General features: G+C 39.5%; 1 protein-coding gene and 1 long non-coding RNA gene across 10 annotated transcripts in view; one reads left to right on the forward strand and one right to left on the reverse strand.

The window, feature by feature from the left end:
• LOC122553506 (kelch domain-containing protein 1) overlaps positions 1 to 22,312 on the forward strand; it is a 90,210-nt gene that overhangs the window by 42,817 nt on the left and 25,081 nt on the right. For 7 of the 8 annotated variants that reach the window (XM_043697371.1, XM_043697366.1, XM_043697368.1 and 4 more), the window contains 6 exons: positions 1,743 to 1,861; positions 3,429 to 3,507; positions 9,333 to 9,416; positions 11,638 to 11,718; positions 13,456 to 13,514; positions 16,888 to 17,000. In XM_043697371.1, the coding sequence (XP_043553306.1) occupies positions 1,743 to 1,861; positions 3,429 to 3,507; positions 9,333 to 9,416; positions 11,638 to 11,718; positions 13,456 to 13,514; positions 16,888 to 17,000 (535 nt within the window). The remainder of the gene's footprint in view (positions 1 to 1,742; positions 1,862 to 3,428; positions 3,508 to 9,332; positions 9,417 to 11,637; positions 11,719 to 13,455; positions 13,515 to 16,887; positions 17,001 to 22,312) is intronic. The other variant, XM_043697373.1, reaches the window with a different exon arrangement.
• The window catches only part of LOC122553508, a 31,321-nt gene continuing 25,590 nt past the window's right edge, over positions 16,582 to 22,312 (reverse strand). Inside the window, exon 4 of one of the 2 annotated variants that reach the window (XR_006312740.1) lies at positions 16,582 to 16,642. This is a non-coding gene — a long non-coding RNA (uncharacterized LOC122553508). Of the gene's footprint in view, positions 16,643 to 21,165; positions 21,475 to 22,312 lie in introns of those variants that run through there. The other variant, XR_006312739.1, reaches the window with a different exon arrangement.

Consider the following 22,312-nt stretch of genomic DNA (forward strand, 5'->3'; position numbering starts at 1 on the left):
GCCAACAGCATTGTGGATGACCCCAACATCCTTAATTCAAATTCTTCTTCCTCCTGCCATGTGGCAGAAGATACCGGAGCATTCAGTCTCTCACGGCTAGACTGTGCAATAGTTTCTTTCCCCAAGCCATCAGACTCCTTAACACTGTATGATCACACTCAATTCTATTTGCAATTTTCAGACAACTTTTTGAATTGCTGCTAAAATAATGTTTTATTAAGATCATTCATTGTTACATTGTAGTTTGTCCACCACTGTGCCTTTTGTCTGTCTTACATGTTTTGCATTTTCTATGCACTTAATGCTGCCCTGTATATGACTGTACTCTCATGTCATCTGTGTTCATATAGCACCCTGGTCCTGGAGGAACGCTGTCTTGTTTTTATTGTACCAGCTGTATATGGTAAAATGACAAATAAAGCTACTCTACTCTAAGATCATTTTTCTTATCTTTTCATAACTAAAAGCAATTAGTTTTCCATCGAAGACCACAGTTTTCCCTCCCCCTTGATCAACAGTGCCCTTAACTGCATCCTCCATTTCCTGCATCTCTGCCCTCAAACAAACCCACCCCCCCAACCGCAACAAGGATAGACTCCCCGCGGTCCCACTAATTTCCAAGTCCAACACATCATCCTCCACCTGTTGCACTGTGATCCCACCACAAAAATTATATTTTCGCAGGGACCGTTCCCTCTGCGACTCCCTCGTTAGGTTCACACGCCTCTTCCACACCTGGCACATTCCTCTGCAGCCAGAGGAGCTGCAAAACCTGCCCATGCACCTCCCCTCTCACCTCTGTCCAAGGCCCCAAGGAATCATTCCAAATCTGGCAGAGATTCACTTGCATTTCCTCTAATATGTTTTATTGCATCTTTGCTCCCGATATGGTCTTCTGTACGTTGGAGAGGTCGAGCGTAAACACAGGAACCAATTTAGGGAACATTTATGGTCCATAATCTCCAATCAATCCCACCTTCTGGTTGCCAGCCATTTCAACACCCTCTTCAACTCACCTGACAACATGTCCATCCCAGACCTCCTCCACCATCAAAATAAGACCATACACAAACTGGAGGAAGAACACCTCATCTTCTGCCTCGGGAGTTTACAACCATACAGGCTTAACATAGAATTCACCAGCTTCCAAATTTCTTCATCCTCCCACCTCATCCCAGGCCCAGCCATCCTTCTCCATCCCACCCCTTAACCTGACCCAACCTGTCCATCTTCCTTCCCACCTATTCGCTCCACCCTTACCACTGACCAATCCATCTACCTCATTCCTGCAACCACCCATCGCCAAATCTTTCCCCCACCCCCACCCACCTCCCTCTATTTATTTCTCAGCTCCCTTCCCCAATCCTGATGAAAGGTTTCAACCTGTAACATTGACTCCCCTTCTCCTTTGATGCTGCTTGACCTGCTGGCTTTTTCCAGCTCCACTCTGACTCTCCAGTTTTCACTTTTTCCACTATTTCTCACCAACCAGCTAGGCAGTTGATCTGTTCAAAGTTTTCTCTCTAATTCTGAATATCCCATAGTTAACCAGCTTGCCCATCTTGGAATTACACTGAAATGATTCCATGTTGTCAAACGAGAAAGAAAATGAGTGTTTTGATGAATAATTTGTTAAAATATTCTTTTGTAAAAAGATGAGAGTTAAATTACTCCTTTCTATTTGGAATAACATTTACTACTACAATTACACGATCATTAATTTTTTAAAATATTTTAAACAGCTGTATTGTGTTAATTTGCAAGTGAAAGATGAAATATTTACTTGGAAGAAACTCAATAATTACCAAGGAAATCCTCCTACTCCAAGAGACAAACTTTCCTGCTGGGTATATAAAGACAAGTGAGTTACTAAACTTTGTATTGCATAACAATGTTCCAATCTTTCTAATTAAGGTTACCTTTTAGAAATCACAATATGGAATTTATAGTCCTAAATGTCCCAAATTGTATATGAATAAATGTTTGTGAAATAAATATTGGTCAGAGCATTGAGAAAGCTCTGTATCTCGGGCACCTGTGCCCTCACCCCCCCCCTCCAGCCATGGTTGACGCGAGAAAACGGCTTGCCGGTGCTGATTCCGAGCCAGAAGCCGAGAATTCCTGAACCCAAACCATTGAAAGGGAGGCCGTGACGTACGTAGTATTAACTCAGAGGCTCAGTGGTTAGCACCGCTGCCTTACAGTGCCAGGGACCTGGGTTCGATTCCAGCCTCAGGCATCTGTGTGGGTGGAGTTTGCGCATTCTCCCCGTGTCTGCGTGGGTTTCCTCCGGGTGCTCCGGTGTCCTCCCACAGTCCCAAAATGTGCAGGTTAGGGTGGGTTGGCCATGCTAAATTGTTGTGTAGTGTCCGGGGATGTGCAGGTTAGGGTTATGTAATTTTGGGTCGACTGGCCATGCTAGGTTGTCCCATAATGTCCAGGGATGTGCAGGTTAGGTGCATTAGTCAGGGGTAAATGTCGAGTAATGGGGATTGGGTCTGGGTGGGATACCCTTTGGAGGGTCGGTGTGGACTTGTTGGGCTGAAGGGCCTGTTTCCACACTGTAGGGATTCTAAGAGGGTTTGGATGGACCCTCAGTGTAATGTCACAACAAATTGACACCATCTTCAACGTTTGTGTAAAGATTTGTAGCTCAGGTGCCAGTTGTCGTGGCTGTGGGTATGGTCGCTGAGCTGGGAAGTTGATTTGCAGACGTTTCATCACAGGACAGCCAGAGAATCTCTAGAAGCTTGGCACTCAGCCACAGACTCCATCAACAAGCACATTGACCTAGACCCAATATACGGGCCGCTTCAACAAACAACTGGAACCGGCAACAACAGGCAGCAGAAACGGAACCAAATAAATTCCAGAAGACACAGTATAGCAGCACTTCACGGGAGGCTCCAAAGCACTGAAGATGTCACCTAGACAGCAGACAAAACATCTGCAAATTACCTTCCCAGCTCAGCGAACATACTCACAATCACAAGACATCATCTCCTACTATATGGTACATCCTCAGTACTGCAAAAACTGGCAGTCAAGTTTGTGTTAATTTATGTCTCTGGAATGAAGTGAGGCTTGAACCCACAGCCGACTTAATTGGGCAAAGGTGCTACTGAATTGCAGGTGACAGGGCAAAGGACAGCTAATTTTGTATCAGAATTTTACCCGCTGAACAACTGTTATACCATTTTGTTCCTCCAGCTATTAAAGTTATAATGTACAATACGTTTGCTGGACTAATTTTTATAATGTTCATGTTGAACTTTTCACTAATTTACCAGGGAGTTCTTAGTCACTTTCAGAAACTTCTGAAGTTATTTGTAGCTTGAATGGAACTTCATAGTATTGTAATAATGAGCTACTATTGTAAATTAAAATTAGCAATTGTTGTTGTATTAAAAAAAACTAATTTCTGACAGGTTGATTTTTTTTGGCGGCTATGGATGCAAGAAAATCAGTGAATTAAATGATTCATTTGACGTGAATGAAGCATCCTGGGTAAGATACTGTCCTTTCTAATTACAACTTTATCTATCTAGTTTTTCATATCCATTTCTGCACCATTTATTACCCAATAGAAATTCTGTGACTGGTGATACTGTTTTAATCACATATTTAGCTGAAAATGTCTTACATGTAATACAGGTAAATGTTCTTAAGATATACATTTTCTTAAACATCTATGACCATTTTGATGCAAAGCCTTCAAGTCTTTTTACAAAAAGATTTGGATTTCTTCAATGTAGCACACCTTCATGCAGGTTGATTGCATCCAGTTTATTGTCCAGCAGTTGTAAGTGGTACTTTGACTTCATCAGAGTGTCCAGGGATAGCATGTGGCAGGCACTATCCAATTTCTTCTTGAAGCTATCATCCAATCTAATGTACAGCACAACTTACCTTGTTGCTGCTGAGTGCTAATAAGGAGTGGACTGAAGCAATGCAGGACTTGGGCCTGGCACCACATGTTGAGCTGCAGCTGTTTGGAACTTTTTTACCAGACTCCAATGTAAATCCTTTTCACAGTGTTATAACTACCTCATTTCTAACTCATTCTCAGACACTCTAAGTAACGCTACTGCTTCCCTTTTAATTCTCTTTTCTACAACAACACTGTTTTTTAACTGCGTAAGATTTGTACCTAGGTACAATGGCTCCATTAAATGTCAGCCATTGTGAAAACTTTTCACTATACTCCTGTATTGCTTTATTGGAGTACGTGACAATAAAGAATATTCTGTTCTATTCTATTGTTGTTTATTTGTTGTCATTGTGTTTAAAAATTTGAAACCTCCCCACAGCATTTATTTACAGCATGGCGTGAGTGACTTGAGAGGGGAAGCTAGCACTTGAGACCCAGTTTAGAAATAAGGGCTTCCCAGACTGAGGTAAAGAGGATTGTTAAATAACATTGTTAATCATGGGAAGTTTTTTTCCTTGGAGAGCTTTGGGCTTGGGTCATTGTCTCATTCTACTTTGAATATACTCAGAGTGTTGATCTGTAAGGGAGTCCAGAGAAGTCCAAACAAGTTCAGAGAACTGTGGATGACCAGAGGTATTCAAAATATGATGAGAAAGAGAAAAAAGGCTTTCAGCAGGTATAAGGGGAACAAATCAGCAGAGGCATTAGTGGAGTACAGAAAGTGGAGAGTGGAGTTAAGTAAACAGCTAGGAAAGCAAAGAGGAGATATGAGAAAGCTCTGGCTGGTAAAAGTAAGGAAAATCCCAAGGTATTTTCAGTTTCTTAATGGGAAGAGGATAACAAGGGCAAGAGTATGTCCCTTTAAGGACCAAGGGAGCAGGCTGTGGGTGGAGCTAAAGGACACTGGTAGAATGTTGAATTAGTACTTCATATCCATCCTCACCCAAGGGAATGAGGATGAAGCTATGGAACCCACTGGAAGAGACTAAAGGATGGTTGAGCAAATTGACGTAGGAAAGAACAAGATAATCCAGGTATTGGCAGGCTAAAAAGTGAACACATCTCTAGATGAATTGTCCTTCACTGCTGTGGGAGGCAAGGGAGGAGATTGTAGGCACTGACCTAAATATTTAATTCCTGTCTGACCACAGGGGTTGTGCCAGAGGACCGGAGAACTTCTAATGTGGTTCTGATATTTAAGAAGGGTTGTGGAGAGAGGCCAGAGAACTACAGACCAAATGAGTCTCACGTCAGTCGTAGAGTAACAATTGGAAAAAATTCTAAATGAGAGCATCTGTCTCCATCTGGAAAGGCAAGGCTTGATCAGGAAGAGTCAGCGTGGTTTCGTCAATAGAAAGTCATGACTAACAAATTGGATTGAATTTTCTGAAGAGCTGACCAGATCTATAGAAGAGGATAGTGCAGTTGATGTAGTTTGTAGGGATTTCATTAAAGCCTTTCACAAGATGCCACTTAGAAGGTTCATCGAGAAAGCAAATGCACATTGGATAAAGGGTAATTTGATAGTGAATTCAAAATTGGCTCATCTGTAGGAGAAAGAGGGTGATGACAGAAGATTTTAGTGACAGGAAGCCAGTAGCATACCATGAGGATCTGTGCTGGGTCCCCTATTAATCATTTTTATATACTTGACATAGATGACTGTGTGTGGGAGGTTGGATAAGTAAATTTGTGGATGATGTAAAGATTGATAGGGTGGTTAACAGTGAAGTTGACTGTCTTGGGCTACAACAAGATAAAAACGGCATTGTCAAATTGGCAGATAAGTGGCATAAGGAATTCAACCCTGAAAAGTTGATACACTTTGGAGTATTTTGAAAAGGAAGTATTCAGGAATGGTATGACACTAGGAAGTTCTGTAGAATAAAGATATCTTGGAGTGTTTGTCCATAAACATTTGAAGGTGGAAGGGAATGTTAGTAGGGTGGTGAAAAAGGTACATGGGACTCTTGCCTTTATCAATCAAGGCATAGATTACAAAGGCAGGGAAGTCATGTTGGAGTTGTGTAGAACTTTGCTGAGATCAGAGCTACGAGTAGTGTGCACTTTTGGTCACCATTTTACAGGAAGAATGTGGTTAAACTTGAAGGACTGCTAAGGAGATTCACCAGGATGCTACCTGGGATGGAAACTTTAAGTTATGAGGATATGTTGGATGGACTTGGGAAGTTTTTGTTGGATTAGAAGAGACTAAGGGGTGATCTGATTTGAGGTTTACAAGGGGCATAGACAGACTGGAGAGCACTTGGCATGTAATAACATTCAAGGCTTTAGGCCAAGTGGTGCTAAATGGGATTAGTTGGAAGGTCAGGTGTTTCTCACATGTCAGTGCAGACTTGATGGGCCGAAGGACCTTTTAGTACTGTGTGATTCTGAGGCCAAGGTTATGAGGGCAAGGAGGAAAGTGGAGTTAATGCCAGAATCAATTTAGCCATGATCTTGAATGGTGGAGGAGTTGAATGCCCCACTTTGTTTTAGAAAATGATCTAATGAATGTTCAGATTTTGCAAACTGCTGATCTTGCTTTGAAAAGCTTCTCATTGCTATTAGCCATTGTTGCTCAATGCATAATGTATTGTGGCTATAACATTGTTGCCATTGTCATATCTGTGGCTAGGTAGTGTTCTACTGGACAATATTCTTATAAGTACATGGAAAATGCCTGAATCAGAACCAAGAGTGTCTTAAACAGTTCACAATCTGTGCTACATTTCCGCCAAACATTGTTTGACAGAATCATTTGCGAGTTGTTTGTGATCTGAATAGATTCTACAGTGTACTTGAAAGATAATAAATGATCTGGTTATCATTGCTGACTTAAAACTCCAGGTCTTTTGAATATTTTGTTTATGGATTGTAAATCATCTGAATTGGTCCTTGTTACCATTCCATCTTCCTGTCCAGCTGATTTTTATGCTGTATGAAACAAAGCTTTTCTTTAGAGCACCAGTTGCTTCTACTGTCCAAAACTTGCTATTGGTATTAGATGTGTCCATAAGAGGTTTATTTCTTGTAAAATTTCAACACTGATAGTTGTTAGTATAATATAGTGAATTTATCCCCTTTAATATTAGACTGATTCACTTTACACAGCAAGGTGTTTCCAATTAAATTGATCAGCATACAGTGACAAGAGACCGCTACTGCACATGAAAAGGAAGAAATTTCCTTCCTAATGAACTTTAGTCAACAGAGGATAAAACCTCCGAAGCTAGTTCCTGTTACTTGTAGTCTGTGAAGAGAATTTGCCTGTTAATGGATTAGTAGGGCATATTTTGCTATAACGGTGCAAAGAATTCTCTTTGGTGTAGGTACAACCTATCTCTATAATTTGTAGAAATTCTGGAATTCCCCTCCCTAACTGCATTACGGGGGTATCTACACCAAATAGACTGTCGTAGGTTCAAGGCAGCTCACCATCACCTTACCAAGGGCGATTACTGAGAGCTAATAAATGCTGTCCAGCCAGCAAAGCCCACGAGTTATGATCCAAATCAACAGAAAGAATAAATGCTTCATAAACTGCAAATGAGAGAGTGCGGGAAACTCAGCTTCATAAAACAGCATGAGAGGGAGCAGGTACAGCAACTGCAGAAACACTGCAAAATTGTGTTCAGGGATAGTACTTCCTGGAACAGTGTATCCGGCAGTGGACAGCTCACAGCTAGCTGAGCCTGGGGTTCTGTCTATCTGTCAATTTGAGATTATAAAAGAAAGCTGATGTTGCAGGGAAACAGATGAGTGATTGTATGTCAGTATTTTGTTTAGTTGTCTTCCAAAACAATGATAACTTATTTGTAATTGTAAGATTTTACTTAGTGTTGGTAATTTTTTTTAGATTAGATTACTTATAGTGTGGAAACAGGCCCTTTGGCCCAACAAGTCCACACCGACCCGCCACCCACCCAGACCCATTCCCCTACATTTATCCCTTCACCTAACACCATGGGCAATTTAGCATGACCAATTCACCTAACCCGCACATTTTTATTTTGGACTGTGGGAGGAAACAAGAGCACCTGGAGGAAACCCACACAAACACGGGGAGAAGGTGCAAACTCCACACAGTCAGTCGCCGAGGCAGGAATTGAACCTGGGTCTCTGGCGCTGTGAGGCAACAGTGCTAACCACTGTGCCACCGTGCCGCCCTGAAATAAAACTATTGAATGTGTAAGGGTTATTAATTTTAAATTAACACAAAATAAAGACATCAAGGGGGTGAAATACTGCAGCAGCAGAATGTGGAGGCTTCTAAATGCAGCTATCATCCAGGATAAACATCTGCCATGTCTGGCCGCAAGAACTATGGCTTAGAGGTTATGAGCTGGAGGCTGAGCTACAGACACTGAAAGGTCATGGAGGGAGAAAATTACTTATATGTTTTGTTCCAGAAGGGAGTCACACCCCTTAGTCTTTTGATTTGGTCAATAATCAGGGACAGGAAGTCTCTGACTTCAAATGGGACAGTTTAGAGGAATGAAATGGTGGGAGTGCAGGAGCCTTAGCCCTTGCAATTGTCCAACAGACTTAAGGTTCTTGCTCTCTGTATGGATGAAAGCAGGGGTGGCAGAGTAAATTAGCAAACTGTCCATGGCACCATTGTACAGGAAGTCATTCAAATAGGAGCAGTGATTAGAAACGTAAATGGTCGTATGGAACTACATATTCAGAGGAATACATGTTATACATTAGAATATAAATGTTTCTGAGGAGTCTGAATCCATTGGTTTTAGTGAGAGCTTAATTTAAACACATTCTTAAATCTCAGCATTAATTGCTGGCCCCCTATACTAGTACAATGAATTCTCACCCAGTCAGCCTTTAATCAATATATCTATCATGTTCCCTCATTCCTTTAGGTTTTAAGCATCCTGTTGGACCTGATAACAATTGACATAAGTTTCTGCCTGATGAAGGGCTTTTGCCTGAAACGTCGATTTTCCTGCTTCTCGGATGCTGCCTGACCTGCTGTGTTTTTCCAGCACCACTCTAATCTTGACTCTGATCTCCAGCATCTGCAGTCCTCACTTTCGCCTATAGGTTTCTGCAGCTGAGTGTGAATGTCCAGGTGGCTATGCTGCCTGCCCGAAGCCAAGATATGGGATATCTTTTCAGGCTGGAGAGGAACTTACACTGGAAGGTAGAGGAATCAGTGTTTGTAGTCTGGATAGAGATTAAAAGACATGGGTAGAACTGGGAAAAAAAAGATTTTTCTGAGAGAGTGTGAGAGTAATAGTGATTTACATATAGAACATTGAATGGTCCATTTACAGATATGCTTTTAATGCTATTCACAAAATAATTTTGGATGAAGACCTGAAATTTATAACAATGTTTGATATCTTTGTCATATTTGATTTGGAGGTTTTTTTTCTTTCAGGAAGAAGAGATGTTCTGGGGGTGGAATTATGACATCCATGTCTTTGACCCCAACTTAAACATCTGGTACCAGCCAACAACTAGAGTAAGTTGAAATTTGTAGGATAACCACTTTGTTATCCCAGATTTTATGTTGCATGATTGATAAGTAAATTCAAAGTTTAAAATGATTGTAAAAGCTATGGTTAAGTATGTATTACCTTGCTTTACAGTTGTAATATTGATCTTCGAAGTTGTGTACAGTTGTAAAAGTGCATGCATGAAGGGGTCCTTTATATCTACTTTATCCTTTTTGCATGATGAGCTACATTTCAATATTTTGTTCATTCATTCTTACTCAGTCAAGGGAATGCTGAATGAAGATCGGAAAGATGTGCTTTAGCACAAAATTAAGCAAAATAAAAAGCAATGTCAAAGGAATAAATAGTTGCTTTTTGCAAAAAAAATGAATAAAAATGATAATGAATAAAACCAAGTCACAGAGCTATTGATAAAATTGTTTTTATCTTTTTGCTTAACAAGCAGAGCCAGGAAGACAGACTAGCCCTCCCCAGGTTTGTCAATTTTTACAATTGAGTAATTGGAGAAGCTGTGAAAGCAGCAAAACAATTTTTCTCATTCTACCCTGCCTGAACTTCTATCTGCCCCCATAAGACGCTTCCTGTTGTTATTCTTACATTTGGCAATTGTCATTTAGTGGGCCAATGCCTGTACAGGAAAGTGAGAGAGAGAAAGAGTACAGCCAAAGATGAAGGAGAATGCAACTTGGTTGTGAAAATAAAGAGACCTTGGAGTGCAGGTTCATAGTTCCTTGACAGTTGAGTTGCAGAGAGATAGGATAATGAAGAAGGCGTTTGGTATGCTTTTCTTTATTGGTCAGGTCATGTTGCGGCTGTACAGGACATTGGTTAGGCCACTTTTGGAATATTGTGTGCAATTCTGGTCGTCTTCCTATTGGAAGGATGTTGTGAAACTTGAAAAGGTTCAGAAAAAATTTACAAGGATGTTGCCAGGGTTGGAGGATTTGAGCTATAGGGAGCAGTTGAATAGCCGAGGGCTGTTTTCTCTGGAGCATCAGAGGCTGAGAGGTGACATTTTAGAGGTTTATAAAGTCATAAGGAGCACGGCTAGGATAAATAGACAAAGTCTTTTCCCTGGGGTGGGTGAGTCCAGAACTAGAGGGCATAAGTTTAGAGTGAGCGGGGAAAGATATAAAAGAGACTTAAGAAGTAACTTTTTCACGCAGAGGGTGATACGTGTATGGAAGTGGTGGAGTCTAGTACAATTGCAACATTTAAAAGGCATCTGGATGGGTATATGAATAGGAAGGGTTTGGAGGGCTGGCAGGTGGGACTAGATTGGATTGGGATATCTGGTCAGCATGGACAAGTTGGAACAAAGGGTCTGTTTCTGTGGTGTACATCTCTATGACTGTATGACTTTAAAACAAAGCATGACATTTCACTTTCACATGGTTTGTTCCTGCTGCAATCACATGATGGGCTACCTGGCAAACTCCTCAGTAGCAAGCACAGGATAGTAATGGCTTCTATATGGAGGACAGAAGCTCTGTGCAGATCTGTCACTTCCAGTTAGTGATACTTTGATCTGTGAGTCTGCAGGCCTCCGAGAGCCTTAGCAGACTAGCTTCTGGTACATGGACCTTATGCTGGACAACTCACTTTTAGACTCTAGTTATCAAAATTCTTTTGTTTAAGTACCCCTCTTTTCAAATGAATAGTAATCATGGAACCTCCCCATCTAAATTATAATACACATATGTCCAGGTTTTGAGTATCATGTTGTATCACGGTGCCCTTCCTTTTATTTTCAAACCTTTTTAAACCCCCCTGCCACCATGAACAAAATGGAATGTATCTGGCATCCGTTATCAGATTGTTTATTAGTGATCTTTCTATCGCTCTCAGCAATTATTCTTGTGTGCCCTTGGCTCTCAGGTGAGGCAGTCAGTCAGCACTGCCCAGGTAAGCTCCTTACTTTGCTATTGCCTCCAGCTTTGCTATTGTATACAACTTGACTATTTTTCAAACTCTTTGAAACATCTCCTGGAACAGACTGATATATAAAGTAGAGTTTCTCAATCACTTGCATGTGTTTTAAATGGTTTTGTCCCAAAGCTGTTTTCCTCAGATTAGCCCTCATTCTGAAGATGAGTTTTGCTTCACAGATATGGCGACACAATTTTACCCTCATGCACTAATTTTAGTAAAATATGCTTTATTATTTAGTTTTTATAAAAATATTTACTGTGACTTTGACATACTTGAATGTGTACTGTTTTATAGGGAATGCCTCCTCGCCCTCGAGCAGCACATGCATGTGCCACATTGGGAAATAAAGGATTTTTATTTGGAGGAAGAATACTGGTGAGTTGTGTATCTATTCTTCTAACAGAAAAACAATGTTAAAAATACTGATGCCTTTATTAAGCCTAAATCACAGATACAGTATAGTGAAAGGTGATTTTTTTATGAAGCAAAATTGTACAGGTATATGTTTATCATAAATAGTCAGAATTTGTATTTGGTAATATTTAGTATATGTACATTTCAAAAGGTCTTGTTGATAGGTAGCAATGATCTTTTTTTTCTCTTGGCAAAATAGTACTGTACCATGGAGGTTTTTTTTTAATTTGTTCATGGAATATGAGTGTCACTGACTAGGCCAGCATTTATTGCCCATTCTTAATTTGGAGGGTAGTTAAGAGTCAACTACATTGTTGTTAGTCTGTAGTCATATGAAGCCAAACCAGATGACGGTGACAGATTTCACTCCCAAGCATTGTGTGCATGAGTTTCACTGAGCTTCATTAAATAAAAACAAAGCAAAATATGATTTATCAAGTCAGATCTCCATCTGACCTTTGAGATCTGACTTGTCCAGTAATATCAATTGGAATCAACTCTGAAAACTTCTTCCAGTTGTACCAATGGCATGAAACCCCTTGCTGCTAACCTCAAAAATCTCTTCTACAAATTATGTAAGATCATTTGTCCCTATGTCTGATAGATCCTGGAGATGAGATTTTAACTTATTCAAAATTCACCCAATTGCACAGTGTTAAATTCAGACCTTGGATATTCTCCCAAACTGTTTGAAACCCTGTGATTGAGTGATTGTAAGCCCAACCTCTTCGCCCAGTGTTCCTGGATTCCATACCTTCCCCATTCTAAAGATCCAAAACTTCAAAGCTACTCAACAGTTTTCAAGACATGCCTAAAGGGAAAGGAAAATTTCGAAAATCCAATGTAATAACTCAAAGCACAGAAATGCTCAATAGGTTTGTGTTCTTTGGAGGAAAAAGGGATAAAGGGCAAAGGTGAATTGATTACTATGTCTTTACCACTACTTTCCTCACAGGATCATTCATTTAATCAACTTAATCATTGCTAATAAATTACTTGTGGCTCTATTAAGTTCTTTGGTATGTTTATTAGCCATCATTTATTAATTCATTTCTGTACTTCATTTGATATGCTTGTGATTGCCTGTATATAAATTTATTCACTGATGTTTGCTGGTCCGCTAACTTATTTGAATTTGCTTGGTATAGTAGCTATGTCTTAAATCATTGTTGCTGAAGTTTCGATTTATGGCACCCATTGTAGTTTGCTAAGCCAATAATTTCTAGATAGCTACAACATTAAATTCACAGAATTATTTTGTTATCTGTGGGACCTGATGCATGTGGTCGGTGTTGATTTCTTTAGGTTCAAATTCCCTGTTATGCATCATCAAAAATACATTTCACTAATTTTTACTATTACTCTTTTAATCACTATTGTAAATACTTGTGTTATATATTTTTTATTTTGTAGACTATTTAAAAACACAACATATGGGACTCCCAGTGTGTAACCTGACAGGAACTTGAGTAATAAAATTGAAAAACTGTATGTCAGCATATAATTCTGGAGCAAGAATGTCACCATTTCTTAATTGATTTCTCTTCACACGGATCCAATATAGATCCATTTATATTGTCTCATATGTATGTTGAGTATTGCCACGGTAGATAAGTTGAGATTTCTTTAAAAGTGTGGACAAACCACAAATTAGATACTTCTGTTGATGTGTAAAATATATCATTGCTTGATTTCCAGGAAACGAGAATTAATGATTTGCACTGCTTGAACTTAGATACATGGACTTGGTCAGGAGAGTAAGTAGTTTAGTTTTCTATATAAATATGTAGATTATGTATAAGCAGTAGTCCACCTTTTCCCTTGATTAATGTTTCTCCTAGTAACTTGTTAATGTTGAAATTCTGTGGACCTTCTATTTGGAAACCTTCTCATCATTGTCTGACAGGGAAGAACTACTAGTTTTTATATAGAACCCTTAGCATAAAACATCTCTGAAGTGCTTTATGGAGGCATTATAAAGCAAAATTTGATGGCCAGCCATATTCGGCAGTGCTAGGATAAATGGCCAATAATCAGAGTCAGAGAACTGTACAGCATGGAAACAGAACTTCAGTCCAACTCATTCAAGCTGACCAGATTTCCTAAATTAATCTAGATCAATTTGCCAGTATTTGGCCCGTATCCCTCTAAAGACTTCTGATTCATGTAATCATCTAGATGCCTTTTAAATATTGTAATTGTACAGCCTCCACCATTTCCTCTCGCATCTCATTCCCTAAATGCATCACCCTCTGCATGAAAACATTGCCACTTGGGTCCCTTTTAAATCTTTCCCCTCTCTCCTTAAACCTATGCCCTCTAGTTTTGGACTTCCCCACCCTGAGGAAAAGAACTTCCCTATTTACCCTATCCATGCCCCTCATGATTTTATAAACCTCTATAAAGTCATCCCTCAGCCTTTGATGCTTCAGGGAAAATAGCCCCAGCCTGTTCAGCCTCTCCTTATAGCTCAAATCCTCCAACCCTGGCAACAACCTTGTAAATTATTTCTGAACCCTTTCAAGTTTCAAAACATCCTTCCTATAGCAGGGAGACCAGAATTGCACACAGTAGTCCGAAAGTGGCCCACCCAATGTCCTGCAACATGACCTCCCAACTCCTATACTTATTGCACTGACCAATAAAGGCAAACATACCAAATGTCCTCTTCACTATCCTATCTACCTTGGACTCTACTTTCCAGAACAATGAACCTCTCCAGGGTCTCTTTGTTCAGCAGCGGTCCCTAGGATGTTACCATGAAGTGCATAAGCCCTGCCCTGAATTGCCTTTCCAAAATGCAGCACCTCACATTTATATAAATTAAACTCCATTTCCCAGTCCTCAACCCATTGGCCCATCTGACCAAGATGTGGTTGCGCTCAGAGGTAGCCTTCATCACTGTCCACTGCACCTCCAATTTTGGTGTCATGTGCAAACTTCCTAACCATTCCTGCTACGTTCATATCTAACCCATTTATATAAATGATGAAAAGCGGTGGACCTAGCACCAATCCTTGCAGCACCCTGCTGGTTACTGGCCTCCAATCTGGAAACCAACCCTCCACCACCACCTTCTTTCTTCCATCTTGGTCAAAAATAGGTTACCTTTGGTCAAAGAGGTGAATGTAAGTAGTGTCATGAGCAGGGTAAGCACAAAAAGGATGTTCCTGAAAGCGGAAACGGTACTGAGCTGGATGATTGGCCATGATCACATTGAAGGGCCAAATGGCCTGCATGAGATCCTATTTTCTATGTCACAAAGGAGAGAAGAGAGATGAAGAGGAAATTCTGTGGTTTGGGGTTTTGGCAGTTGCTAATACTGGAGCACTTGGTCAGAGATACTGAAGAGAAGCACAACTTGAAAGATTATGGGTTTGGAGGAATTTACAGATGGAGTGGGTGAGACACTGGAAAGATTTGAAAATGAGAATTTCAAAATTGATTGTTGCTTATTTATAAATTGATACAAGTCAATGAGCATAGGGTTAATTAGTGAACAGGACTTGTACAAGTTGGCACATAGACAGTAGACTTTGGATGACCTAAGATTAATGGAGGGTATTGGGATTGAATTGGGATGGTCAGATCTGCAGGTAACAAAAGCATGGATGAGGAACGCAGGAATGGAGTCAGGAAATGTTATAAAGATAGATATAGGCTGCCTGAGAGATGATAGAGCTGTGATTGGAGACTTATCCATGTATTTTATTCAGCTCCTTTACTCTTAGTCATGATTTTTTTTAAAACTTAGTAATCTCCTTTTTGAACATCTTTTACTGTCATTCAATTTATCATTTTGTCCAACCAGTTAGTCTTGGTTAAATCAACTTTGTTCCGACTGAAATGAAGTAGTTTTAGATCCAACAACTTCATCTTGGATTCTCCTGAATTAGTTTCATTTCCAGCAGACAATCACCAGAGGAAAAATTTGACTAGTTGATAATTCAGGATAGAATCAGTAAATACTTACACGTAAACTAATAAATGATGGTCAGTTTAAAAGACACGTTATGTTTGATTTAACTGAATTTATATGACAGAGAGTTTAAACAATATAGACATATGTGCAGATTTTCAAAAAATGTTTGAAATGTTGCCATAGAAATCACAGGTGTTTGGTGTAAAATTGGATTAAACGACCTTTTGAGCCTCTTCCACCATTGAATCGCAATGGCAGATCTGGCTCATGAAATTAAAGAAAATGCTCTTACATTGGTAAGAGATAAATGGAAGCAATAAGTGCAGAAGTGTAACTGAATGCTTCTCAGATTTGAGTGATGGAATCCTCATTTCTATTTTTATAAATGTTTGAATTGAGACACAAGCAAACCAATTAGGGGTCATGCCAAACTGAGGAAAATTTAGTGAAAATTTTGATTAGTGGAGTAGGTACATAAGTAGTTCAGTGCAGAAGAGCATGAATTTTGTTACATTTTGATGGAAAATATAATAATAATGAATAAATAATTATCAAATTCTAAAACTTTTAACTGAAAGTTATTAATTGACTTCATGAAGATTATTTCTCACGTAAAAACTTTTCATAAAGGTTACATGCTTCCAAGTACTGAGTTTCACTGGACAAACTTCTTCAAAACCACAAAATCTCGCTAAAGATTGCTTGCTTTTAATTAGTGAAGATGCTTCAAAATGTATAATTTTGTTTTATCAGTTTGAGATCTGAAGTGTATATTGTTTCCTGTACTATTTCCAGTACTGTACTTGAATGAATAAGAGTTTAGTGTTCACCATCTGGCACACTGTCCAAGAACCTTTGTGCATTAAATTATATTTTAATTCAGAGGAATGATGACTTTGGAAGGGATCTTCTACATTTGGCTTTCAGAAAAGTGTTTGGGGTGAGCCGCAGTCAAAATAGTTGCTGTAGTGAGAAAACATGCACAGTTATTGGAACATAATCTATCTCCTTTTTAAAAAAAAATAAATTAAGATTCATAAATCACAGCAAATGTCACGTCTTTCGTAAAGATGAATAAAATTTCATCATTTGTACAAGGTAAATGCATGTTTAATACTTTGGTAAGACACTCATTTGTGTGGTTTTTGAATAAGAAGCAGATAGATATAAAATTACTGTTTTTTTCCTACCCTGTATCTTACCTTTAGAATTACCATTAAAGGAGTACGTCCACAGGGTCGTTCATGGCACACTCTGACTCCTGTGACAGATGATCAGCTTTTCCTTTTTGGAGGATTAAGTGCAGAAAGTCAACCTCTTAGTAAGTATGCACATTTGTTTTCCTTTGTACAGAAGATATAACTATAGCCACACCCTTTTTTCTTGGAAAAGTGTTGTTGGCTACATTTCTTTTTCTCCATTTTCATTTTCTCTTTTAAGCTACACTTCTATTGCAGTGACAGCCCAACCAAGTCTAAAATCCCCTTAAGTCTTTTTCCCTCTCCCTGCAATCCCTGATATATCCCCAACCCTCATTCTCCCCTCTCCATGATCCTACTTTCCACAGTGCTGATAGCTCCTCTTTTTCCTCTCTGCCTACTTTGTAATGTCTTAGTTCTGTACTCAAACTTTGTTCCACAGTTATCCTTGATCTCCCAACTCTTAACTTTGGGGCTCAGACCAATCTACTCTCAGTTGTTCGTAGATGGTATTGCTTATTTTATGTGGATGCATCATAAATTGGGGAGGGTTACAGCACTGCTCGGAAAATATATTGTACTGAAATACCCTCGGCCATTCATTCCTGGAGAACTTTGGACAACCCTGTCAGTCCATCATTTTGAAGCTTAGAGCATTGAGATGGATTAGAGAGACTGCTGATGATTTGTGACAAGAAATGTAAGGAGCCCTCTTAACGTGATTTTAAAAAGCATATTGCATGTTTGTGCAAAACAAGTGTCTGTTATTAATATTCTTGGATAAATAATAAAGCTTGTACTTAGATATACAGCATAGAAACAGGCCTTTTGGCCCAACCATTTGATATACATTTTATTCAAGTCTCCTTTCTTATTTAAAATTATAGTCATAACCATTTAGTCCTTTCTTCTTCATGCTTGCCTAGTTTTCCCTTGAATGCTTCAATACTATTTGCTTAAAACACCACCTGTTGTCACGAGTTCTACATTGTTACCACCCTTGATGAATTCCGTATTGGATTTCTTAATGATTATCTTGTATTGACAAGTGGAAATATTCTCTCTGTATCCACTCCATCAAACCATTCATCATTTTTAAAAACCTCTCAATCTTTTCCTAAGAAGGAACAAAAGTATCCCACTCAGCCCTTTGAGCCTGCTCTGCCATTTAATAAGATCGTGGCTGATCCAATCTTAACCTCCAGCCTATATTACTGTATACTGTCAGTAATCTTTAATCCCATTAGAAATAAAGAATCTATTTACCTCCCCTGAGCAAGGGAATTCTAGAGACTGTCAACATTCTGAGAGAAAACAAAATCTTTATCTCTGTCCAAATGGGTGACAACTTACTTTTAAACTGTGACCCTCCAGTTCCAGATTCTTCCATAGGAGAAAACATCCTTTGCAGTCAAATCCCCTCAGGATGTTATATGTTTCAATTAAATTCCCTCTCTTCTAAATTTCAGAGGATACAAGGGTAGACTATCGAGCCTTTCCTCAAGGAGGTCCACTCATTCAGATATTAGTCTGGTAAACCTGCTCTGAACTGCTTCCAACAGATTAACGTGCTTCCATTAGTACATTGATCACTGCAGATGTGGTCTCACCAATGTCCTTTAAAACTGAAGTGTAACCCCTCTATTTTTGCATTCAGTTTCCCTCATAATAAAACCTAACATTCCACTAGCTTTCCTGATTACTTGCTGTACCTGCGCACTAACCTTCTGTGATTCATGCATTAAGACACCCACATTTCTCTGTACCTCAGAGGTCTACAACTTGTCACCATATGGATAATCACTTTTTTAATCTTTGGTTCAGATGCCCAATCTTTCGATCTTTTCCAGATATGCATACCCAATCATTTACTTGTAAATCTTCATTATATCTATATATGGTGACCAGAACTGTATGAAATAAGGGAAGTCCTCACTTAAAGTAATGGTTGCCTTCATGAAAATCACAACTTTGTGAAACATTCTTAATTGAAGCATTTTTTTTCCCATGGGGATCAATATTAAAGCAGTAAGTTACATTTCTATGGACATGTTTGCTTGAGGGTAAAAAAATATACAGGTTGAAACATCATATTGCACATGTGTAAATTGCATATTCCAGCTGAAGTAACTTTCAAAGTAAACTAAATCACTAAATATAAAAGTAACACTGCCATTCGGTACTTATGGATTTTTCCCAGCAAACCACAAATTGTAGGCATTTAGAAAAGTACACCATTTCAATCAGGAACAAAGTAACCTTTAAAAAGCAAAGAAATATGGTGTAACCTATTTACCAGTAATGTGAAAATTAAATTCGCCTGAAGTTTTAATCGAGTAAGTTTCATCTTGTGGCAGAAATTGGTCAGAACTGCCTACTAGCGAAGAGAGGTTATTGACAGGAGCAAGGGCAGAGGGGCTGATTGTGAAAGGAAAAACATCGGCAATTTTTTTGAGAACAGGCATGCTACACTCTAAGGCAATAAGAAATAATATTGAACTGAAATTCAACATTTTTCCAAGAGGTGACCAGGTTGTAGATGAGGGCAGTGCATTTGACGTAGTCTACTTGGATATCAGCAAGGCTTTTGAGAAGGTCCTGCTTCGGAGACCGATAGCAAAGGTAAGAACCCATGGGATCTGAGGAAATTTGGCTAATTGGATGCAAAATTGCTGAGTAGCTGGAAGCAGAGGTGATTGTTGAGGTTGATTTTGTGACTGGAAGTCTGTGTCCAGTGAGTTTCTGTAGGGTCATTTTGGGCCTTTACTATTTGTGGTATAAAAGATTTAGACCAGAATGTACGAGAGTTGATCAGTAAATTCTCAAAGTAGGAAAATTGATAGGGCAGTAAATAGGAACCAGCCTTAGGTTACAGGAGGATATAGACAATCTGATCATATGGACTGATCAGTCGCAAATAGAATTCAATCCAGGTAAGTGTGAGGTGATGTACTTGGGCAGGACAGACATGGCAAGGGAATACATGATGAACAGTAGGACCCTAGGAAGCGCTGAGGATCAGAGGGACCTTGTGCTTGTCCACTTGTCATTTAAGGTAGCAGGACAGGTAGATAAAATGGTTAAGGAGGCACATGGGATTCTTATCTTCATTAGCTGAGACATAGAGTTTAAGATCAAGGGGGTGTTGCTGAAAACTGCATAGAGTATTGTGTGCTGTTCTATAATGTGGATTCCAGGAAGGATTTGATAGTGAGTTTTAATTGTGAAGAGAATTGGATAGACTGGGATTAGTTTCCTTAGAACAGAGGAGACTGATGGAGGAAACGTGGTTGAGCTATATAAAGTTATGAGGCTTAGACAAAGTATATAGGAAGGAATCTTTTCCCTTTGGTGGAGAGGTCCAATAACCAGGGGACATAGATTTAAGGTAAAGTGCAAGACATTTAGAGGGGATGTGAGAAAACTTATTTTCAGTCAAATGGTGATGGAAATCTGGAACACACTAAGGGTAATGCAAATGGCATGATGGCTCAGTAGTTAGCACTGTTATTTCACAGCACCAGGGACCTGGGTCCGATTCCATCGTTGTGCAACTGTATGGTGTTTACACATTTTCCCTTTGTCTGCATGGGTTTCTTCCAAGTGCTCTGGTTTCCTCCCACAGTCCAAAGATGTGCAGTTTTGGTGGATTGGCCATGGGAAATGCAGGATAACAGGAATAGGGTAGGGTGTGGGCCTGAGTGGGATACTCTTCAGAGGGCCAATATGGACATGATGGAATCTTCCACACTGAAGATTCTATTCTAGAAGCAGAAACTCTCATAACATTTAAGTATTTAGATGTGCACTTGTGATGCCAAGATAAAGTGGGCAGCACGGTGGCACAGTGGTTAGCACTGTTGCCTCATAGCAGCAGGGTCCCAGGTTCAATTCCAGCCTTGGACAACTGTCTGTGTGGAGTTTGCACATTCTCCCCTTGTCTATGTGGGTTTCCTCCGGGTGCTCCGGTTTCCTCCCACAGTCCAAAAGTGTGCAGGTTAGGTGAATTGGCCATGCTAAATTGCCCATAGTGTTAGATGAAGGGGTAAATGTAGGGGAATGGGTCTGGGTGGGTTGCACTTCGGCGGTCGGTGTGGACTTGTTGGGCCGAAGGGCCTGTTTCCACACTGTAAGTAATCTAAGTAGTCTAATCTAAACAAGGCTATTGGCTAAGGGCTGGAAAATGGGTTTGGAATAGTTAGGTGGATGTTTTTGACTAGTGCAGACTTGATGCAGACAATCCCCTCTCCTCCATCTCTGGACTTGACCGGAGCCTTTCCCTGACCGCCAGACCTTCCACACACCCTGAACCTACCCTCAGCAGCTCCATCACTTGCCTGGCCCTCTTGTCTCCCACCTGGTACCTTACATACCTGTCAACCTATCTACCTGATACTCTACTTATTTAGCTTATATGGCACTGTAAACTCTCACCTAAAGCATGTACTTACCCTTTCACAGGAGCTGACAAAGTTAATGTCTGTGATGCTCGACTTTTAAATCACAGAATATGGTAACTGGTTGGTGTAGTTTGTCTTCTCCTGACTGTACTGCAGTACAAGGAGTTTCTCAGAATGAAATTATAACTTCATGTTTCTGAAAAAGCCCCAATCAGAATCTCCTGTTAGAAATGCACAACTCTCTCATCATCTAAAAAAGGAGCAAAATGTCAATAATCATGTGATTACCATTCCTCAGACAATCCAGCCCAAAGCTAATGTAAACATGTACATGTTAGGAAACTTACTAGCATTAAGCTAATTACCTTTTATATGTTATTAAAATTTTTACAATGTATGAAGAAAATTAGAAATCTCATTCAGAAATTCAAATGAAGTATGAGAAAAAAATCTCTTTGGAGAGTAGCATTTATTACTGTGTTGTCAGTTGCTGCATGATTTTCTGTTTAAGAATAAGACTGAAAATTATATGGATTTATGAACCATTAGATAAACAGTATTTGAAATGTAGTGGACCAGTTCTGGAATGATGGGATCTATAGAAAGCAGCTGATCGGCATTTAATAGAGTAGGTAAAATGGTTCTGATATTTAGGTTTGTTCAGTTTTCCATGAGTCAGCCACATGCTTTCTAGAGTTTTACATTGAGCTTGGTTGCCTTCTTTGCTAGAAAATGGACCCCCACAGAACAATTAGTCAGTGGAGAGAGCAACTTCTAGATAGGCAAGAGTTATTTCTGTACTATGAAATGGCACTCATGAAGTAATGGTTTATTAGGTTTTTATGTATGAAACTTTTTTGTATTTAATAACAAGTTGCTGATTTGTATTTTGTAAACACCACCTGATTTGAGCAATTCAGTTGATTTTACAGTTGTGTGTTAGTTGGTAGCTGTCTTTGCCCTAGGATATGGGATTTCAGGACTAGGGGTGACATTTTTAAGGTGAGAGGAGAAAGAATTAAAAAAGACCATGA

The sequence above is a fragment of the Chiloscyllium plagiosum genome, chromosome 10 (genome assembly GCF_004010195.1).
Source record: "Chiloscyllium plagiosum isolate BGI_BamShark_2017 chromosome 10, ASM401019v2, whole genome shotgun sequence".
NCBI classification, from domain to species: domain Eukaryota; kingdom Metazoa; phylum Chordata; class Chondrichthyes; order Orectolobiformes; family Hemiscylliidae; genus Chiloscyllium; species Chiloscyllium plagiosum.